Source organism: Pagrus pagrus, assembly GCF_965226575.1.
Source record: "Pagrus pagrus genome assembly, chromosome: 1".
Classification (NCBI taxonomy): domain Eukaryota; kingdom Metazoa; phylum Chordata; class Actinopteri; order Spariformes; family Sparidae; genus Pagrus; species Pagrus pagrus.
In genome coordinates this window covers 21,242,737-21,260,975 of record NC_140185.1, presented here as the reverse complement: position 1 = coordinate 21,260,975, position 18,239 = coordinate 21,242,737, and the positions used below count along the sequence as shown (strand labels likewise).

At 40.1% G+C, this 18,239-nt stretch overlaps 1 protein-coding gene across 11 annotated transcripts in view; it reads left to right on the top strand.

The window, feature by feature from the left end:
- Positions 1 to 18,239, top strand: part of tjp1a (tight junction protein 1a) — a 102,571-nt gene that overhangs the window by 50,415 nt on the left and 33,917 nt on the right. Inside the window, exon 1 of one of the 11 annotated variants that reach the window (XM_084361009.1) lies at positions 832 to 1,247. The exons of the other annotated variants lie outside the window; for them this stretch is intronic. Coding sequence (XP_084217135.1) covers positions 1,224 to 1,247 — 24 coding nt within the window. The 5' untranslated portion in view covers positions 832 to 1,223. Of the gene's footprint in view, positions 1 to 831; positions 1,248 to 18,239 lie in introns of those variants that run through there. 11 annotated transcript variants of the gene reach the window in all.

The window sequence follows — 18,239 nt, the reverse complement described above, 5'->3', positions numbered from 1 at the left end:
TGTCACCGCTTCATCATATCTCTCCCGTGGCCCACTTTAATATTGCATAAATTGTTTGCTTAACAGAACTAAGCTGTGAAACAATGCATGCTCAGATTGTTGCATCCTGTGGGTGGGGTCTGGTTTGGGAAGTCATAGGAACTAAACTGAATGGCTTTTGTGGTTTCCTGTGAGGTGAATTATCAGCCACAATTCGTCTGTGCTGGGAAATGGTTTCAAATAAGGACTCTCTGCTTAGTTTACTTTCTCATTTTGCGATCCCCAGAATAGAGTCTCTGTCATTGTCCTTGGTCATGACTAACTCTTTTAATATTCTGCTCACATATTATGGTATTTTGCTGTGAGAGCAGGCTTCGTGTAGCCTATTTTACATCATAGCTTTCTATTAACAGATTAACAGAATACAGGTTGTGTTTTTCCCCCCCTCAGACTGGATGTTAAAAGCTTCCACAGTCCTTGTGTAACACCCTAACACAACATTCATCATCAGCTCACGGTGAAAGTGAGCATTCAGCATCAGCAGGGACAGCGGCGTCGCTTCTCCTTATTGTATCCCGGACTGTGTATTCCACGGGATAACAGGGGTGGGCACCTATTTAGCCGACGATGAAATGGACATAAAATCGGAATTAAATTAAATGAGTGATAAAGTGATAACATGTAGTGATGGGCAGCGCAACAGAATAACGTGATTTGGAAAGCCTATTTTGATTAAATGGACAATGCCCCCGTTCTTCCTAAATGGTGCACCCCTCCGTGCGTGCAGTGGTCCGCTCCGCACAGACACGACACGGCCGTTGCTCACAGAAGCGAGAGCAGGGAGAGGTTTACTCAGCCTGCCATTGCAGTGCACCGTCCGGGTGATGTCTACTCTTCCCAACTTTTCATCCAGAGGTTAGCGACGAAACGTCAAAGCAAGGTGGTCTTATTTTGCCTTTTTTTTCAACAAGAGTTTCTTCCATGACTCGATACCTAACCGGACTAACGTTAGCGTTTCGGGCAACGAAGATAAGATAATGAACTTTGGACTTTCCACACGGCTTTTCGTGACATGTTTCTCGTCGTCCTGGATAAAATAAAATAACAACGTAGCCCGGCGTGGCGGCAGCTGGGCGAAAAATTCAACTGGAAGGGGAAAATAGCGCACTCACCCAAGTGATTATCAAAACAAAGACACGTACAACTTTTAACCTGCCACTTTTGAAACGGAATAGGAGTGTAAAATGTCCTCCAAAGCTTCAAATAAGGTGGGTACCTGCCTCAGTGGAAAGTGTTTTATTCAAACATGCTGCCGGCTTATCTGTTGTGAATGATAAACCGAGAAGCTAACACAGGCTACATAGGAAAAGTGGTTGTACTATTGCCATATAACTTGGTAGACTATTAGTAGTAGTAGTATAGTATACTTAATGGTGGTGTATGAATGTGTGTGTGTGTGTAAGAGAGAGTGTGTGTTTGTTTTGCTTAGGAGTTATTCTGAAATGTACACCCAGTGACAGAGCCTACAGCCAGCCATGCTGTTTCTGCTGTGCTAGGTTCAAAATAATCTGATTTATACCGGCTATTACTGTTGTTAAGCTGTCACTGATAAGTCAACCAGCTGTGTTCATAGTAGGTCTCGGATCAGCTACCTGTTGATATCTAGAGTCCCAGTCTTAATAGTTTATTAAACAGTCAGGAAATGCTCATGGATCTAAAACCTAACTGAGGGAGAAGGATCCCCCTTTTACATGTCAAGCAGACCACACACTTCTTTTGGTCAAGTCCAGTTTGAGAATGATTTTGCTTCAGTTTATGTTTTGTTCTTATTATTAGTCAATACAAATACTCAATATTGTTTGTAAGGTGATGAAAACAATCAGAGATTATGACCCACCTGTTACCCCTAGTGAGATCTTTATTAACAGCCTTATTGTAATGACTTTAACACTAAATTAAACCTTCACTCAATTGTGAAGTTGTATTTGAGGTCCCTAAAACCCATTTCGGATAACCAATAGCCTGCAGCCCTTTCAGCTGTGTGTGGCAGTGCTATCCATTCATCAGTAAAAAACAAAAAAACAGCTGGATGAATGTCTTTCAGTCCCTGCGTTTTTCTAGTTTCATTTAATATAGGCTCGTTTTGATTATAAGCCATCAACAAAACATTCCCTTAGATTTTGTTGAAAACTAGGTCAAGTCAGGTGTTGAACCAGAAAAGTTTAAAGCATGTACTGTAGTCAGTAGGTAACCTCATGCCAATGCACCATGTGATTGCAATGTTTCAAATTATACATGAATTTAGTAATAAAAAAGTTTCAGTGAATAGCATTTAAGTGGGTCAATTCTCAAACTAGACTAAAATATTCTCAAACACTGTATTCAATAGTCTTTTTCAATTAGGGGAATGATTTTTTTTTTTTACACTGACAAGTGAGGAATGTGCTGTGTTTGTCCAATAGAGGAGGTGGTGATATTCAGGTTTGGTCAGTTGTTCCGGTTAGACGAAACCAGCTCCGTCATGTTAGCTGGTGACGTTATGCTGGCCTTGGTCACACCTCGACATAAGACTTACTACTGTAGTATGCTAGCTGTTGCTTATGAGCCAAGTCTATCATGTGCATATTAGTAATTCCAGTGTCTCCTCTTTAATGATTCTCTTTTGTCTTGGATACCTATGTTGAATTGTTTGATAACAAAATGTATTAAGGGATTTTTAACATTGTTTGCTTTGAATTAAAAGTGAAACTGTAAGAGCTGGATGACAGTGTAGTGATGTATTACCTTGGGGCAACATCGTTTTCAGTAATGCTCCGCAGTAACATAAGCAATGATTATCACAATCTGAACAGACAGGCCAAAAAGGAAAGAGCTGAAGGATCTTGATGTAGACTATCTTTGTCAAGGAGTGAGTTAGCATGGGCACTATCCCTCGTAATTGAGACTATGTCTCCAATTGCTGCTTCAAAACTGTGTTTGTGAAGAATGTTGAATAGCCAGAGGTGTTTGTTTGGATAAAAGTAGGTGATATAACTCTAAAAATGAGATCAGATTGAGCTGTCAGTTGGATGAAAAACCGGATTGTAGGAGTGGAACAAGTCTTATTGTGCATCATGACTGCTGATGGGCAGTAGAGGCAGCTTATGTACTGGTTGTGATTAGTGCTTGCTAATTTTATGATGGGGAAACACTGAATTCTGAAGTCTTAGTCCTATTTTTCAGGCGATTACTTGATATTTCTTTCATATAACTTAAGTGACTGTTGATAAGAAGGCTATATGTCACTAATGAGCAACTTTTTATACGCATATCTGATTTTTAAAGACAAAAACCGAAGCTGAGCTGACCTCTGTTTCATTAGCCTATATTACTCAAGATGTAAAACTTGTATTATGGTATAATTGTAAGTTATCTAATAAGTATTACCAGCATGATGTTTTTTCTTGAATAAACAATTATTCTGAGATATATTGATATCAGAAAATGGTCCTCTAAGTTGTTGTTGTTATTTTATCTTTGCATCTCGCCCAGCTGTAAAAGCCTAGTAGAGCTGTGTCTCCTTTAAAACACAAGACCTAGTAGTGGCTTGTAGTCAAGGGTCACTGCACTGATTACCAACAGTGCAAAGACAGTAAACTCATTAAGTAACCAAAGCTGCTCCTAGTGACACAGACTTGCCCTGACAACATTTTGTGGTAACAGATTTCATCATACATTGTCAGAAATAATCAGTGTAACAAGTATAACTTTCCTTATGCTGTGTAAGCTTTCTCTGCGGTTCATTGCTCAATATCCATGTATTAACTCCCACCTGATAAGTTGTGATAAACTGCCAACACCAGTATTACTCATATAGCTACAGTTAATGATAAACACGAATGAAATGGTGCAATGCTGTCTTTCAGAAATAGAGTAACATCTGTGGGTGTGTTGACTTCATGTCAGAGGTCAGTAATGCTATTATTGCGTAGAAGTGTGTACTTATTAAGTGTGTCATTAGGTTAGTATGATTTTTCAGTCAGTGTTAAGTAGTTAGTTGTGAGGACTTTGGACAAAACATTTTGGGTGAACAGAAATAAAACACTTTGTAAAACCTTATCTAAGTGAAGTTGAAGGTGCCTTTCAGTTTGTAATGGTAGACCTACAATACAAAATAACAGTTTATGTTAATTACTGTTTAGAGGAGGATGTGTTTCTGTGAAGACGGAAAGGGAAATATCTTTCTGTTTGGTGCCAAAGTTCCTGTTCCGGCACCAAGGACAGTGCTCTCAAAAAGCTGGGTGTAAACATGCCTGGTTCAAATCCTGTGAATGGCAGTTAATATTTATAATGTTGTCAAACCATTAAAGAATGTTTTGGTATTATTGCAACAAATGAGTTTTCCCTCCAGTTAATGAAAACAACCAAGCCAGGCAGAGATAGTCAGTGTCAGACAGCTCAGGAAATCTTAAACTTAAGTAGTAGTTAAAAAGACACAAAGAAGACAGTGTTGCCATGTTGGTTGACCAACATTAGATAAGCAGTGGAGTAACACAAAGTTCAATCATATTTAAAATGTATTTGGGCATCATCAAGACCGAATAATAGAATGGAATTTAACAGTAAATTTGATAGATTTAGTTATACACTGTTTTGTAAATTAACCAATCCTTTAGCTGATATACAACTAGTGGAACACAACATTAATCCACTGCAGAGTTGACATAACTCTTCTTCACTACAGTAAATACTGGCCTCATTCTCTGTCTTTGGCCTTCAGCCAGTCCTGCTTACGTTGAATGCAACACAAGAGGACGAAACGTAATTTAGAGCATCGGCAGTCCCTCCAGCCTTCAGACTTGTGTTTTGAGAAAGAACAGAATGAAATAAGTGGGAAACGCATTTGGATGAAGGAGGTTGTATTAATTAGACTTGCACAGCGGGCCAAGAACAGCCTCTGTTTTGCTTTGATGATTACACATCTCCATTTACATCAATGAAGGAGGGAAATGTAATTAGAGGACCAAGTGCTAGGAAGAGGAAAAGAGTCCTGGTGGTGTTTTTGTTCTGTGTCCTCGGCTCCCTGTCCTTTCTGGAGAATCAGGGCTGATGTGGAAAATGATAAACAGTGTGGAACAGCTAATGTCTGGCATCTGCGAGAAGCAGTTGCGCCATCCGTTTAAAAAGCATTTATCCAATCTGCTGTCGATGCACTTCCCAAAGGGATTTAGATGCCTATTTTTAAATACAATAAATGTTTCTTATAAACAAACAAGGGGTGCACGATTATGGATTTCTTTCAGCTGATACAACAACCAATAATTGCCTGCTTTTCATGGCTGATGCCGATAAGATAACCAGTAGTTTACATTTTTGTAAATTACAAAGAAGGGCATAACCTGTAGTTTATGTACACCTGAGGGTAAGAGGCTAAGATGCAGGGAGCAAAGATGGATGATTTAATATTCCACAGCTGTAAGATTTGTTGTATTCAAACTCATAGACTTTTGGACTACTACTGTCCAACCTACTGTATCTGAATGTGTAGATGCTGCACTTGTTAAGTCAGTGAAAGCATTTAGGGTCTGTATCATCGACTCTATCTAGCTCTATCTGCTATAATTTAACCAATACCAGTAAAAAGCCAGTAAAAAAAAACCACCACCACCCCTCAGCTTTAGGGAAACACTTAGAAATACAGTAAGAAGGGCCTGATATAGTCAAAAAAGGACACAGACAGCTGACATGCACCTTTCTTTTTATACTACTTTGGGTATCTGCATTTATGGACACATTCTTATATTAGGCTACATATGGACAGTCTGCACAGAACCTCACAAACAGCATGGCGCCATGCAGATGCAGAAAGAATAAATTGGTTTATAGTAGGACTAATGAGGATATTAGATTTTCACTAGATGATTATCCTGACCAAAATAATATAAGATAAGATAATGTTATTTTTGCGATATCTACCTGCTCTACAGGGGGAGTAGTAGTTATCGTCTCCTCTAACCTGATTTGCCCGGCAATAGTAATCAAGAACTGTCATAGTAGCTAGCTGCTGTATCTTCTTATTTTTTCCGTTTTATTGTGGATGGTAACCACCGTTAAGGCACATTACTGCCACCCACCATGATAAAGTGAGAACAGAAGGAATAGAAATGATTTAAGAGCCACTAGATTATACACATGATGCCATCACATATTATCATATTATGTGTATTTTCAACACAATATCAATATTTCATTTTTTTATTTTCATGATTATTCTCAATACTGGTATATCAGTATTGGCAGCAACACCCCTTGTCTTGAGAGAAATTATTTCTAAAGATGATTAGGCATGCACTGGGCAGTGTAAGGAGGATTCGAGAATATGAAAACTGGGGTTGATCATATCACAGGGAACCTGGGTCAGAAATGTCACAGGGAACATGCAGTACTGTAGACAGCAGCTACTGCCCAGCATTATGAAGGAACAGCAAACAGCGTCCAGTTACAGCCTCAGTGTAAAAATAAAATGAGACGCAAAGCACACCAATACTGCATGCAGCACACAAACTCTGTCACTTACTCATGCTCACAGTAACAGGCGAGTCTTTGATTGTCAGCTCTTGATTCTGAGTCCTCCCCGCCCTTTAGGAGAGCAGGTGTAGACTGTCTCTGTGTATAAGATGAGAGGGCTGCCAGTTGCCCATATTGAAGACAGCAGCCGGGGGCCTGTTGGTTCAGCTGGGCTTCAGTTTTTTGGCTACTTTTTCCATGGCTGTGACCTATCTTTATCTGAACACAATATGTGTTCATGTAATTTATTTAGTTCATGAGAGAGATAACTCAAACAGACTAATTCCAGATGCCCAGATTCGATATGTTTGACTGCTAAAGGAAGGAGCCCAATTTTCATTCTCACCCAGTTTTGAAAAAGAGAAGACAGTGGTTTATGATAATCAAGGTGAGCTCCGTTTTACTGAAGTTTCACCTCTTGATAAAAACATTGAGAGAAAGCAGCTGTTTGTGTTGTTTCAATGCCAGGGGACTCTGGAGTGCGGCAGTTATCAAGGACATCTGACCTGCTTATCCTCTCATCCCTGGAGGGAAATCCAGGGCAGATACACACAGCTGGAGGCAGGTGGATAGCAGAGAGAGAGAGAGAGAAAACCAAGGAAAACAGAAAATGCCTTGTGAGGGAGGAGGTGATGTGAGGAGGGGTTATTGAAGGGGTGAAATTGAGAAAGGAAGGAGTGGGAGGGAGAGATGCACCGGCTATAATCTGAGTCACATGGCAGATCTTAAAAAGACTGCCTCTCTCGCCTATAATCACGGCATTACGGCTCTTGGGCTTTTTCATGTTATAAAGCATATTATAAAGCACATTAATATTTATTTCTGTTTAATTCAGCTGCAACAGCAGAATGGAGGACTTATTGCCCTGTGTGGGTCAAAGATGAGAAGAAACCTTGTAAAACAATCTACACATTTTATTTAGCTTATGGGGATTTGGCAGTGCCGTGCATAACATATGTTAAGGGGGTCTTTATTCAAAGAAAGCTTAACTGAGACATCAACATGAACCCTTCCTACACTTTAGTTCAGTGGTATCTAGTTGTGATTTTCTGGAATAACATGGGTGTGGTTCTGAATTGTTAGTAATTTGCTCAACTCATTACCAAAATTGGTGTCTGAAGAAAATTACCCAAATAAATGTCAAATAATCATCATCAATCTTGCATACTCTGATCTTCAATGCCTAATTGGAATACTTGAGGTGAGGCTGGTGAGGCAGAAAGTCATGCTTTCAAATGAATTTTTATTTGTTGGCCATATTTGAATTTGACTTAGCCGAATCAGCTTTCAAGTGGACTTAAATCTGTCAGTGAAAATTGAGCTTGCCAGATGTGCTGTGACTGTGTGAGGCTAGAGCAGCATGGTGTCAAAACCAAAAACACCTGAAAATGGAGTGAGCAACAGTCTGCTCAGGAAATCCATAACACATTTTTCTGCTGTGGGCTCTGACAGAGTATATCATGGAGTTCCTACTGGGAGACCAGACTGGGATTCATTGTAAATCTAACCTACACTTATGTTTGGAACACATAGGCCACTGGAGTGAAATGATCCGCCACCTTTTCACTCACTTGCGGATGTTTTTGATTGAGATGGACAGATGGAAATGTCACATAACCCTGAGTCTTGGCTAGTCGCTTGCTCCTTATCAAACAGCCATCCTGGCAAAAGCTAGGGCACTCCAAGCCAGCCCTGCATCCTTTCTGGCAGGGCAGGGCAGGTCTCTGCAGGGATTTATCATTCCCACTGCAGGCACAGGGGATTTGACACAGGGTGTTTTGTGTGTGTGAGACTGAGAGAGGGCAAGAGGGAGAGACGGTGAGAGAGAGAGGGAGAGAGAGTGCATGTGGCAGCCGTGGCTCAGCTGGTTAGGGAGGAGAGAAAGGGGCTGGAACAGTTTCATCCCAAGGCTTGTTGCCCTACATGCCTTTATACACTCATTTGCTTATCTTTTGTAGTGTTGTATAGCACTTTATTTCTGTCTGGGAAACAGTCATCAGCCTGTGGGAGACACTGTCTGCTGCCTCAGATGATATAAAGCATAATCATTACTAGCAGTATATGTGTGTAAATTTCCCAGATCTCAGACACCCGACAAGGGAATTTGCTTCTCTTCGTGACCTTTTCTCTGACTTAATCCGCTTTTAAATCATGCACCTTCATCTAGTTGACAATAGAAATGTTTTGCCTGCTCAATATATATCTGAAATCTGTCTCTCTCCACATTTGATAAAACAGCATAAACCATTTAATTGATTTTTTTGTCCCAATTTCTCTCTTAAGATGAAAAAAAAGTAACTCATTACATCAACCTGTGTATGACAGGAGATGTGTTTTTATACAGTATGCCAAGAAATGTCATCATCTTAGAAAAACTAAAAACCTGCTGTTTTCTGCTTTGCACGTTGATTTGCCTAAGCCGGTACAGTTGAAACGTTGCCTGCAGTCAAATAAAGTTCAAGAACTATAATCCAGTGTGCAGATACTCTGCTTTTTCCTTTTTATAAATCTGCTTTACTGCACCTTGCCTAAATATAGGATTGGATGTGCTCTCAACTCTTCTCTGTCATGAAGCAGATGAATGTGATCACATGAGACAGAACACTTAAAGAGAGACATAACAGAGTCATATACACCGTTATTATAATACACTGTAGTGTTTTATTATAGACTAATGTTGTTCCCTTATGGAGAAAGGCTTTGCTCCTTCTGTTGCTGTTTTTCACACAGTCTTGAATCTTTCAAAGATGATTCTCTAAATGCAGACAGCAGCTGGGGTGCCTTGAGGAGTGGCCAAGGGTGCCGCAAGATTTATTATATTACTGTTCATTAATTGTTGGTTTTTAAAGAGATCTGATCATAATTCAAAGTTTGGAGATATTAACTGTGTTTTGTTTTATGTTTTCAAACATGTCAAAAAGAAGAAAAAAGCAATATAAATCAAAACAACTGTATTCAAAAGTCTTGGCTCAGGATTTTTCAGGATCGGTGGTCAGAAAAAGACAGACGGATGAAAAGATAGACAGAGTCAAAAGAAATGCTGATACATCTCAGCTCTCAACGCAGTCTGACATGAATAAATCTGAATCGACCAACAAAAACTAAAACTTGGCTAAACGCTTAACTAACAGGCTGCTTGTGAAATCCTTCACTGTCTGCATTTACTGTGGTGTTACATGTTCCAAATATCATACATATAGTACACAAACTGTACAGTTTATATTTAATGGTCAGGTGACACAGGGTGCCATGACAAGACATCACCCTTTAAGGGGTAATGTGGTCTAAAAGAAGTTTAGGAACCACTTGCAACTAGAGTTGCAGCGCTATACCAATTTCAAGTTATCATACAGTGTACATTTGCTAATCAACTATATTGAATTCTAGCATTTAGTGTTAATAATGCTATATATTAAGTCTATATTGAGTTTAATTTCTGCCAGGACATAATATTTTGTAAAATAGTTTTAATTACCATTTGTTCAGCCAAAAAAATATTTCTGTTATCATTCATTTAAGGGTTATTATTGATAACATACATTAATTGATGCTGTGATAAATAAATGGGAGACAAATATAATGTGAGATGGTTATTATACAGTGAAAATCCCATACCATTACAACCCTAACACTGGCATGAAGCAACAAACGTGTGTTACTGTCTCTGAAAAGAGACTACATACACCATCACTCCTTTCATCCCACTTCTGTTGTTTAAAGTATTGATTTGGGAAGCAAAACCCAAAATAAACAAATAGCAGATAGCAATTCCAGTCTGACAGCAAGGGCTAATGAGTGATGCAAGGAGAGGCACATTGTTTGGCATCTTTTCTGTGTCAGTGTGCATATGCCTCACACCTCTGAAGTGTTGCTGTTGTGGCTAAAAAAAACCACTACCACAGATATAAACAATATAATGAGACACTACAGAAGTATTATAAAAAGCGATCAAAGGTACGCTTTGATGCAGGTTGTATTTTCCTACAGATCTATTCAGCTGCCAGTCCGATTTAAACTGCATTATGTCGGCCTACTTGATAATAACTGTGCACTATTCAGCTGTACTTTTTTTGGATACTGAGAAGTAAAAGGACTTGGATCAGGACAGTACGGATGTGTCCCCCCTCATTCCTGAAGCCTACAGTTAATTATGTTCACTCGTTGTATGTTCACATCAAGATGAAAAGGCTACATTACAGGTTTGCAAAATTTGTTCTTTGCACTTTGTAATTAGTTCAATCGGTGCATCGTAGCGTGTAAGCTTCCTGTCTTGTAGGCTGCTCAGGAGTTCTTTTTTAGATGTCATTAGAAGTCATTTATGTTATCTTTCTGTGCTTGTGCATCTTGTTAAAGAATGCATGCACCCCCTCCCTATCTCTCATCTCTTGGGGGAATGGTAATTATGTTGCCAGTTAAGTGCTGGGAAATGGCCGCTCCAACAGTAACTCATTAATTCACTATAGATTCTGCCCCACAACATGCCTATTGTAGCCAAGTCCTCAGAAGGCTTGGGAATGCCATTGAGTGGGCTCGGCCTCTTGTTTTTATGGCACCATGTGACTCTGCAGACTGTGAGTTGTGGTTCAGAGTCGTGTAGTTTCAAAGATGTTGTGCAACTTGAAATTTAAAAGGCGTTATGTTTTTATTTGTTTTTCACCATAGTGCCAAATATTCCTCCCAAGTGTCTGTTTCAACACTCAAATGCTGCGGCTCATATCCCGTTATCAGGGATAGTCTTTGCTTTTACATTGTGGCAGCATTGTCCTTGCTGGTAGTAGCTAATTTTAGTCATCCTGTGTGTGCTGGGGAGACAGGCAAACATGAGCAGACTGAAAGACCCCTTGCTGAATCACCCCTTTGTTTAACTCGTGTGTCAGTGTGTTTGTGTGTGTACATGCCTGCTTGCCCATGAGGTACAGTGAGTTTCAGCACTGTCAAACCCAACCTTAGTCGAAAGCATCCTTTAAACACCCCAATAATTTTAATGTGATGGTTTCTTTGTATATCACAGCACAACATGGACATTCCTATTGCTGCTTGTCTTTTGTCTTTTAACAGCCTGTGACACTTTGGATTTCCATGAGCTATTCCAGGCTGATACTAGCTGAAAGACACACATGAAAGATTTTGAGCTGCCCATGAGTGCTATTGCATCAGGATCAAAGGTCTACAGGGGTGTAAATGTACCATCCTTTGTTTTTTTATGGTTAATTGCAACTGTGAGGTATGCTGGAGCAATATGACCTAAATGTTATTCAAAAACATCAGCTCATTATATTTTCTTACTCTTGTTGCCTCACTTCTAATATGTAGTTTAATTAACATAGATTCCGGACTCATGTGTATATATACAAGACTTTGGGTTAATTGCATGATTAAACTTCTGGAGAGATGTTAAGGGTCTTTGTAGCTAATCAGTCTAATTATACAGGGATTCCATTACAAGTAAAATTAGGTCAGCAAGCGATTTAAAGTGTTGGTAATTCAATACATTTTGTTTGTTGTCCAGCCTGGACCACAGCTTTTGTGGTACTTTACTTTATGAAATTAACATCTTGTGGAAAAGTGCATCACAACATATGGCAACATATTGCTTCAGTTAAACAAAGTCAGTAACTCATATGAATTTATAAACCACGACAGTAACAACTATAATTGTCTTAGCCAGACAGTGTGTCTTTTCACCTCACTTTCATTGTCATTGATACTTGTGACTGATACTTGTGTATTTTGGTTCTCTGATATTAAATTGTCGATGTAAGAGTCACTCTATATTATCACAGTATTGTTGATGTGTAAGGGGTAAAGGACTCAAAATGAAATAGCGACGAGGGGAAAAAGAAAGATCCAGAGAGTGAAGAGAGGAAAAGGTGAGGGAAACCATTTGGAATGAGAAATAGCAGAGCGAGAGAGTCAGGCCTTGTCTTCTTATCTGCACATTCCTAGAGTGTGTGTGTGTATGTGGGTGATGGGAGGGGTAGGGTGGGAATACTGATAGTGTGTGAACGCTGATTGGCTGAATCCAAAGGTTGCAGTGCTGGATCTGGTTATCATTCTCAGTGTCTTGGCTTACAGTGCGTTTCCACAGGCACAAAAACAAAGTACTTGAGTAGAGTGTGTGTATGTGTTTTTGTTTTTATACAAGTCCTCGAGTATGCCTTCATACAGTCTACCAGAAAAAAGAAGTGTATCACCCGTGTTTTTAATAGCTTTCAGTCCCCCCTCCCCATGTGCACTCCTTCATATCAGCTCACATAACAATAGATACCAGTAGATAAGTACAAGTGTGATATGCCATTTAGTGCTGATAACAGTGGCTGTTAGATATATCAGTCAGCCTCTACTCATGAAACAATTTCCTCCCATGACTTTCTAATCAACAAAGAAGTCAACCAAACTGACCCCTTTTTAGGTTGTTGAATTTGGTCTGATTATTATTGGAAGGAGGGGAAATAAGCAGATAACGGAGAGACGTATTCATGCGTTAGATGTATGTCATTGGGCATCAGTTCAAGGCTAGGACATATGCCAACGCCACCTCAGCCTGCACACCCCAACAGAGAAAAAAGATCACTCCATTTTAGCAAAACATCTTTTTGCAAAAACACTTGACTAGAGGAGAGAGGAGGCCCTCCAATCCCCAGAGTGGGAACAACTCTCTGAGAAGCTGTGTGAAACTTTGAAGATTGTTTGAAACCCACAGCTTGAACTGAACCATTGGGAAGGATTTTGGAAAAGTCAGAATCCCACCAGAAGTTACTATTCTCCTCTGTGACCTCAACACTAACTGTCTCTAGGCGGAGAACATTTTGTGTGGTTGAGCACATATGACTTTGCTGCTGGATAAGCTGCACATGAGATGCTAGCCTAGCCTAGCTGTGTGTCTGGGTCAGTGGATAGCAGTGAACAGCCTGCTGCACATCAGCTCTGTGGAACTGCAATGTGTTTTAGTAAAAATTATATTCCTCATCATGACTGTGGAAGAAAATAACTTGTTATTTTGCATTGAGTTTTGTGAACATTGAGCTTAATACATAAAGTTGTTTCAGTTAATTAGTCTAGATGAACAAATACCAAGAACCAGGGATCCTTTTTCTGATCCTGAATTTGATTCTAACGCCTTTACCCGAGCGCTGAGTGAGTGAGTACCGAGCCTGTGTTCCTCTTGATTTGTCAGTTAAAAATCTGTATATCTCACTGTGTTTGATTTGCTTCAGTAAATTATCAAAAGAGGCTTTATTTGGATTGATTGATAAATAGAGCCTGTTTTACGCATCAGTGATAACTGGAGATGCACAGTGATATTGGGACACTATCAACCAATAAAAACTTTCAAATTAGATCTCTTTGTTAATGGCTTTTAGCCTTTATTTAGACGGGACAGCTGTTAGAGTCAGAAAGGAAAAAGGGTTGAGAGAGGGGTCACATGCTTTACCAGGTGAGCTACACAGGCTTTCAAATGAAATATGGCCATTGGCCCAAAAAAGAAAATTTCCGACAGTATGACAGGCCGATAAGATGACGCTGTAATTGTGTGCAAACGATGCAAACTGCTGACCAAGTAGTTTTCCTATTTTGCAGAGTGATTGTTTCATTTTGAAAGGATTATATGTCTGTCTCTCAAGTGGGCCATCGTGAAAGCATTGGAAGTCGCCATAATCATATATAATTTTCAGCAAAAATCCAATATCAGGCATCCCCAGTGATAATATCCTTATATAGTCTGAATTGTGTAATTTCTAATCTTATTTTAGAGAGAGGTGTACCTCAGAGATAACTGACAGGTTTGAGTTAGTGTGTGAGATGATGAAATAGCAAACAGGGATTCGAATTTTATTTACCAACGTAACACTGACCAGAGGTGATGGGTGGGGATTGAAGCAAGAAAATGTAATAGATACCTGGAGTCGTCAGTGGCTGATTACAATCACAACTACTATTTCATCTAGTTGTTTTCAGAAGTATTTTCTCTCCACAAAGTGATGGGATCATCACATGTGGCTTAAGCTTTGATAAAAGATAGACTTACCATCAGCTAGTTGGCAGGCAGCTGCAACAGTAAGACATGTGTAAGACCCATGCTGTAAGAAACATGCCTGCTGACATGACAGTCTTCTCAGTTCTGCATCCGTCTATCTGTCCGTCCGTCCGTCCGTCCGTCGAACCATCCATCCATCCATCCTTTTCACTCTGTCTGCTCTCATGAGACAGCAGCAATAGACTTCAGTGGGAAGCATGGCTCAGATTAACGTTTTAATCCAAAAGCCTGGATTATAGGTTTTGTATTTTATTCCTACCCTCACTATTCTCGCAGTGACTCTGTGTCAGATAGTTTTCAGTCAGAGGTGTGTGTGTGTATCTGTGTGTCACTGTGTCTGCATGTGTGAGTGTGTATGTTATGTTGAGGAAAGTCTTGATGGAGGGCTTTTCAGAGAGCTGTATGACAGAGAAGAGCTGCTGTTTGAGACTAATTAACTCAAGCATATTTGAGCACGTCAGCACAACAGTACATCATTGCTGACTGAGGCTCTGCATCATCATCATCGTCATCTGCCTATTGGCTACTTGCCCTCATCTGCACACCCATGTGTGCACACACTTGCAGCCCTCTCTCCCCCCATCACAGCCACAACCTGCCCTAAAAATGGCTACTACTGAATTAATCTGTCTAGTAATGAAGGTGATGGCAGATATTTTGTTTGGTTTGTTATTTCACGTACATTTCACAAGACATTAGGGTCGTACATACTAATCTGAAAGAAAGAATGTAAAGGCTTATATTGGTGGCGTTGACGCATTCGTATGCATTTGCCATTGAGTGCATGCCCTTGAGAAAGAGCATGTGCGCGTGTCTCTAATTATGTGTCGTTGGAGTGTACTGCTCTTTCCTTCGGGTCCAGTACAAGGGGAGATACAGTTACCATAGATACAATTGCCCCTGTGAGGAGGAGAGCTGCTGGAACAGGGTGGTGCTTTTATCGGAGTTGCCAGTCTAGATGTTTGTGTCAACTTTTCTCATCTTTCCTCTAATACTTGCATCTACCCAGGTTTTGCTGTTGTGTTTTGAGCGCTCTGCAGCACAACAGAACGTCATGTTAACTGTGTGTATTTGTATAATAAATGGCTTAATTTCTATCTTAAAACAAATTATTTGTGTTTGTGCATGAGCATGTTTCCAGTAGTGCCTGATATCCATGGATAGAAAAACCAGGACCAACTAGGAACAACAGTGTGACCTCGGTGTATTTGAATAAAACACAATGAGATGAATCAACTGCTCGCCCTCTGGACTAAGACGTTCTTTAGGTTGCAGGTCGTATGATGAGGTGAGCTATACTAGGAGGAATTTTCAATAGTGTGCACAGGGATTTCTGTGGACGCTGGAGCTATTTCCTGCAAACAGGAAGTGGAGTGTTTTCCTGTGGGTGCTGTGGCTGCTCTTGCTTACATCCTGCCTCAGGCTATCAGAGAAGAGCAGGCACACTGACCTAAAGCTTTTTCAGGATTTTACCTCACACTTGTCGTCATCTTGAGACACTCACTGCTGCTAGCCTCATTGCTTAGTGATTCTCTCTATACCTCAGAGTAATCTGATGTAAATAATGAATGCTCAAATGTCAGTCCCCACCTATTCTTTTATCTTTTTCTCTACTTCTCCCACATTTTCATCTTGTGAGTTTTCGTCAAAATTGCTTCTTAGTTTCTGTTTTTGATACGCCCACTGTGTGAAACATTCCTGTGGTTCGGATGCAGGGAAGTTGGATGAAGGGAGGAGGTGAGTAATGGACTACTGGACAACAGTTTCATTGGTGAAGCACTGATAAAGAGCTTTTATTGTCCTTCTAAACTTCCTCTCAGCTCATGATTTTACGCATAAGATGACCTCATTCTCACCTGCTTCTTAGTCAGTTTCCTTTAAGTTGATAAACATTATTCTAGTGGATAAGAAGAAAAACAGGGCGTTAGGGATGTGTGTGACTGCACATGCCTTTGTGCTTAGTTACCTCTTCTGAGGAGGTTGAGTTTTCACCCATATCCGTTTGTTGGTTGGTTTGCCAGCAGGATTACACAAAAACTAGTGAACAGATTTCCACAAAACTTTGATGGAGGATGGATCTCTACCTAGAATAGACCCCATTAAATTTTGTTGTGGATCCTGATCCAGGATTTTTTTCTCACTTTCTTTTTCTTTTTTTTGGCATTTTTGTAAATTTTTCAGGGAATAATGCATGGATCTTGATGGAAAAAAAAACAGACATATTTTAGTGGTTGGTATCTTTGAATGAGGACAAAAGGGAACTGTTGGGCCTTGTTGGATGTATGCACTCTACCCTGTGCCATTCTGGTTATTATTGTGTACTCAAGTGTAACCCAGGTCCATATGTTTTTTGCTGTTTCTAGTTTATTTTTTCCCAAAAATTTCCCCAAGTCTTTCATGAATGGTTGCTTAATTGATGGGTTTGAAGTGCATATAATCTGAAGTTGTTGGCAGTGTGTATTCAGTATATGCAGATCCTATGTAAATGTGAACATGTTTGATGATTATAGAGACTGAGAGCTATGCGTTGAAGACTTGCATGCTTGACCTGACCCTATTTATCATAGCTTTCTGCAGCAGGTTATTATTGTCTTTTTCATCACTCGTTTTTCCAGTGAGTTTGTCAGTATGCCCAGAAGAACTGGATTAGTCTCTGCCTTTGAAGAGCCTGAGCGAGCTGTTATCATCTGTACTGGCCTGTGTGTGTCATGGTGGGCCAGGCAGGGCCGAGCCAGGCGGCTGTAACTTGAACAAAGAGGCCCTGTAGTGTTAGATCATGGCTTCTGTGTGTGTGTGTGTGTGTGTGTGTGTGGTGTGTGGTGTGTGTGTGTTTGTGTGCGTGCACACATGCACTTGCACGGACAAGTACACATGTGTGGTGGCTGCTCTTTGTTTCCCAGCCCAGGGCCTTGCTGGCCAGAGCTCAAGCCTGACTAATATGGATGTATAAATACACTAGGCTGCCGTCAGTTTGTGCAACATCAAGCACACCATTGTTTCACACAACTCTGTGACTTCACAGATAAACCCTTATCCTTTGTTCCCCATCAGTATTTTTATTATTTCTTTACACCAGAAAACGAGACACACTTGTGTTAATGTTTGTTTTAGCCCACACATGTTGTCTGATCTTTGCTTTTGCACGATGACTAAAATGTTCCTGTAGTAAAATACACAAGATAACCAAATCTAGCATTTGACACCAAGCTTCCGCTGTCAAGATCTTTTCCACACAGAAAATTCCTCGTTGTGGATCTTGACACCACATTTTAACCACATTTTAATTAGCTGTTGAAATTGAAGTTAAAGTAAATTGTTTACTTCTCATATAGTAAAACCAAGCTAATACCTGACTTGTGCTCTGTTACTGCCTGCTTTCTACCGTACTTATGCCTCACACCCAGTCAGCCAGCTTGTTAATCATCACTTCACATTGCAGTGATTAATTACTGTAATAATCTCATCTGAGAGTCGGAGCTGTAGTCTCAGTGGAGTAAATATTCTAAGCAGCCTAAGAGATGGACAGGTTCTCTCTCCTTAACCATCGTGGCTGTCACCAGTTCACAAGATGTGTTCATCATTAGAAAGTCTGCTTTTTTTTTTTTAGATGAAAACAGCCGGTGTGATTTAATAGCCGACCTCAGTCCAAGCCAAATGTTGTCACAAACTGTCCTGG